Source organism: Antrostomus carolinensis, unplaced genomic scaffold, assembly GCF_000700745.2.
Source record: "Antrostomus carolinensis isolate BGI_N321 unplaced genomic scaffold, ASM70074v2 scaffold12253, whole genome shotgun sequence".
NCBI classification, from domain to species: domain Eukaryota; kingdom Metazoa; phylum Chordata; class Aves; order Caprimulgiformes; family Caprimulgidae; genus Antrostomus; species Antrostomus carolinensis.
The window spans coordinates 13296-18242 of NW_010303193.1; the positions used below are offsets into that span (position 1 = coordinate 13296).

Consider the following 4947-nt stretch of genomic DNA (forward strand, 5'->3'; position numbering starts at 1 on the left):
GAGTGTAAGAGCTTTTGTCAATCAGGGAGAAGTGCTTGTGATAATTCTTTGCTTTAATATGGCTTTTGGCAGCCTCCAGATAAGGCAGGGACCTCAAGTCTAAATGAAACTATTTTGATATAAGGATCCAACCTGGTGAAAAGCAGCACTTGGAAAGTGATACTTAACCAACAGCTTGCTCTTGCTCACAGAGTTTGTCAGTTGAGGTGTACAGTCTCTGTCCCAGGTCAATGTTTTTTCATTAGTGGTACAGATAAGACTAATTGTTTGCTGATAGATGTGCTTTGTGGTCCAGCCTGGACAAGGTGACAAGGCTTTGCAAAGTGGAATTAAGATTCAGAGTTATCTCAAAGGGTAAGAGAGAGCTGGGCTGGAACAAACAGGAGGTATAGGAGTAAGGGCAAATACAGAGAAGGGATTTAGGAATAACCAGCTGTGGGAATACACAACAGAGAATGAAAGGCTAGTTTTGCACAGATGGATCTGATAATAAAAAAAACCCCATTGCATTGATATAAAAAATATACTGAAAGTTGGAAGGAAATTGGTCTGTTTATATCAGTGTGGTGGGCTCAGCTGAAGGACCATGAGATGTGAGTCAGTTGAAGAGTCCAAAAGGAATGCAACAAACTGCCCAAGGGAAGCCAGACATGACCCAAGGGAAGACTTGGGCTGAGGGAAAGGGGGGGATTAAAAAGAAAAGAAAAAGAAAATCCTTGTCTGCTTTCTCATGTTTACAGAGAAGAGAGCAGATTACAGCCTGTTGTGTGTACAAATGTCTGTTGCAAGAGGAGAGATAATTCATGGTCTCCATGCCCACTGTGGATAGCAGAAATAGCTTCTCATTTAAATTGCAAAAAAGGAAAGATTTAGTTTCAACATTAGGGGACCTTCTTAGATGCAAGGTTAAATATAGGATAGATTAACTGGTGGGTTCCTGAGCCTTTGAGAACCTAGTTAAAAGTAAGCTGGAAAATTATCTGTGAGGAGTGATTTAGATCTGGCTTTTGCTACCTTGGGCAGAGTGGTGGCACCCAATGCAAACACAGGGTTTAAGGCCACGCTTCATCTCAAGTTTGTTCAAAGCGAAAGAAAGACTATCTCAGTGGCTTACTCAACTGGGTCATCCACATAGACCCTGTGGTCTGTTGCAAACACAGAGGAAAAAGCAAAGTGTTTGTGGAGTATTCTCCAGGCCTCTGGGGTGAATGTGCGTGAGGGTGTGACCTGCTCCGTGGGTGCAGATAGGTGCCCGTTTGCGGATCATTGGTGATGCCTCCTGACCGATGCTCCCCTTGCACAGATCCTCATCACCCTCTTGATCCAGAGGCCATGGCCATCTCTGAGCTGCCAGGTCTTGGGTGGCCACTGAGGACCTGCTGCAGCTCCTGGACCTGGGTGCTTTGAGCAGGAGGTGGGACAGGAGGGCTTCCTGGAGTCCCTTCCTAGCCAGGTTATCCAGTGATGCTAGGTGAAGGGAAGGGAGGGCTGCTGCCAGCTTCAGAAGGGACAGCTGTGGTGCCCGTGCATTAGTGGGCAGTGTGTTTTTAAGCAAGCAAAATGCCTCTCCTGTTCGATTTAAATCTGTCTTAGTAACCATTTAGTGTCCTGGAGAGCTGTGCTTCAGAACCAGCACATATGTGGCTTGCAAACAGAGCTTGTGTTAAATACAACCTAGTGTTTAAATGGTGTGAGTGCTGCTGTGACAGGTAAGTCGGTAGTAATTTGACTGCACATTTAGGCCAATTACTTTGAAGACTCCCTTCCCTCCCTGGCTGTGGAGCCATTAATGTTATCTCCCTGCTGACAACACCTTGAAATCCTGACAGCAGTGAGCTTTTGAAAGCAGGTGCTAGGAGACCTGATGCTGCATGGGGTACTAAGGCAGCTCCAGTGCATTTACTGTGCTTGCCTGCCCACAGCACGGTCAGCGCAGGTGTAGACCTGAGGAGGAGATGCTGGCCCTGTCCCTTGGACCATATTCCAGGCATCCACCACACTAAATGGCTTGAAGCTAAATAGCTTTACAGCTTGAGCTTTTTCTTGCCTCTGATCCACATTCATAATCAGCTGTGACCTTTTCCACCCTGCCCCCTGTCATGCAGTTAGAGGATAGGAAATTCAGTGGATTATCGTGCTTGTGGATACCTCCCATGCATCATCTGCCCATCATGCTTCTGTGGATGGAGACCGGGCTTTGCAGTGGCTACTGCTGCAGCCAGCTCTGAGGAGCCGCTGTGGGGGATGAAGGGGCCCCATTGTGCGCCCTTGCTGGAGCTGCTGCCTGCTCACAGCAGTGGGGTTTCTGTGGCTGATTGTGGGCATGTAGGAGGCAGGCTAACTCTAATTTGCCTTCTGTACCGCAGGCAGAGTGTAAAGGTGGATGGAGACCGGGCTTTGCAGTGGCTACTGCTGCAGCCAGCTCTGAGGAGCCGCTGTGGGGGATGAAGGGGCCCCATTGTGCGCCCTTGCTGGAGCTGCTGCCTGCTCACAGCAGTGGGGTTTCTGTGGCTGATTGTGGGCATGTAGGAGGCAGGCTAACTCTAATTTGCCTTCTGTACCGCAGGCAGAGTGTAAAGAGAATGGGACACAGAATGGCTGTGACAAGCTGTAATGGCTGTGGAAGCTGTATTGCCATTTGCACTCAATACAAAGTTTAAAATGCATGAGATGGGTGAATTAGAAAGTGGGAAAAACAAACTCTAATGGTTTCAGATGCATGTTTTCATAATCATCTCTAATACAAATATTTTTATCACTTAATGCTGTGTTTCCTTAGCGTAGGGATCTGTTTACAAAGCTCTTCCTGGGGAAAGGATACAGATAGAGAAGACTTCAAAATAGAAGATATCCTTTGGTTTGGTTTTTAGCTTCTTTTTAGTGTGTCATTGAATATGACTCTTCTGGCCTTTTTTTTCCTCCTTCCAGTTGTGTTTTGTTTGTGGTATTTTTTTGTTTGGTTGGTTTTTACTCTCCAGGATTTCAGGATCTGCTTGTGGAAGGGGATAGGATACCTAGTTCATTGATGGTGAGGTGTCAGCGTGTCATAACAGCTTTCTCAGCTAAGATGAGATTAAGTTGCTTGTCTCTCATCACAGTGTTGTCCCTGCCAGATAACTCAGCTCTAAAGATAAGAGTCCAGATTGGAACTAAACTTTGTGAACTCGCAAGATGCTGGCCATGCAGGGTTCCTGCACTGCTGCAGGAAATGCTGGTTTTTACCACTCTCCCAGTCCACAGGAGGTGGAGAGCAGCAGCAAGGTGATAGCTCAGCTTGCAGCGGTGTGAAGTGTCTGTGTTGGTAAAGCTTTCTGCAGAGCAGGCTTTGGTAAAAAGGCATTATTTTCTGCACCTAGAGCTATAGGCTTATGGAGGCATTTGTAGCCTTCAGGGGGCCATCATGTAACCATCATCCTCTCTCCCCTGCTTTTTTCCAGAGGAGAGCCAGGGTTGTTTTGAAAATAAGCTAAACTTGGCCCTACTGTGGGAGCTCGAGTGATTGCCAGCTTTTGCAGCTCAGTGGGGCTTTGTGTTACAGTCTGAAGTGATGCTCCTGGAGTTGCTGGGAGAGGCAGAGGGTTCTGCATTCCTCCAACCCACCCTCAGTGGCTGGAAGGCACTGGGATGCCAAACACCTATTATTTATTTTTTTTCCAGTCATCCTCCAGAAGTCAACAGGGCTCTGACAAATTACCAAAAAGGAGAATCAAGCTTACCAGTGCTTGCTGAGATAAGAACCAGAGGTGCCTGGCTCTGGGTGTATGAGAGGACCCTTTGATTCCTGTCAGCTGCTCCAACTGAAAACCTTTTTGTTTCTGTCCTAGGTTAATGGAGACAGCAAAAGAAATGACCAGGGAGTCCTTACCTATCAAATGCCTTGAAGCAGTTATCCTGGGGATGTATCCTTTCACATACCTGTGGCTTTTTCCACTGCAGTGCTGTTTAATATATTGCCTTTCCTGGATGATATTTGAGATGGTCACAGCCAAAGGTGAGTGCCAGCAACCTGGGAAACTGTTGTTGATCAACAAGTTGCCAAATTGCCTGGGCTTGTTGGTAGGAGTTTGGATGCTGTGTGCCCGGTTCATGAGTGCCCTGTTCTGGCCGTGCCAACTTTGCCTCCTGCCCTGGTCATCTGCATAATGTCAGGATCTGACCCAAAGTGCTCAGATCAGTATCTGTTTACATAATCCCTGTTTTCTTTGTTAGTATTTCTCTGCTGGTTATTGCTGGAGCTTGGTAACACCTGAGGAACGCAGGTCCTGACCTGTGTTTGTCTAATGTTTACATGGCAAACTCGTGTTAGTTTTTGTCTCTCAGCCCACAGCTGTGCTTTGTGCAGAAACATAAGTGTATTCTAGTTAAACGTTTAAGCTTTACCTTAACATAGTGCTTGCTTCCTACTCAATCTCAGAAAAAAACCCAAGAATATCTTCATTTAAAGACTGACTTGCTTCTTGACCCTTTTATGCTGTCGCTGATAAATCAACCTGCATCATCCTAAAACACTCGAAGAGAGCAAGGCAGGGTTACAGGAATAACTGTATGCTGGATGTGCTGGATGTGTCTTATCACCACCGACCAAGTTTGATTTAAAACAAAAAACCCAACCCAAACTAAACGCGGAAGCAGAGCAGCTTCTGGCAGGTCTCTGTGCGGTTTTGCTTGCTGCTGCTGCCCCCTCTCGTGGGAGAAGCATCTGGCAGAGCGCGGCAGGTAGTGCCCGCTCTCGGCTCCTGAGAAGGGGTGGCTGCTGCGGGGTGGGAAGGGATTGAGGAGGTGTGAGGTGTGCACCAGGGATAAGGATTCAGGTCCCAGTCTGAGAGGTGGCTTTGGCTGGCCCTTCCCCTGCAAATGCTGGCAGGGGCTGCAGGGAGCTGGAGGGATAAGGGTCCTGGGAGCGTGATGTCAGCAAGAGAATCAAACCCTCCAGAAACAGAAAGAGTG

The 4947-nt window shown here is 47.4% G+C and overlaps 1 protein-coding gene across 1 annotated transcript in view; it reads left to right on the plus strand.

The window, feature by feature from the left end:
• VASH2 (vasohibin 2) overlaps positions 1 to 4947 on the plus strand; it is a 30189-nt gene that overhangs the window by 8213 nt on the left and 17029 nt on the right. The window contains exon 3 of the mRNA XM_010164014.1: positions 3825 to 3899. Coding sequence (XP_010162316.1) covers positions 3825 to 3899 — 75 coding nt within the window. The remainder of the gene's footprint in view (positions 1 to 3824; positions 3900 to 4947) is intronic.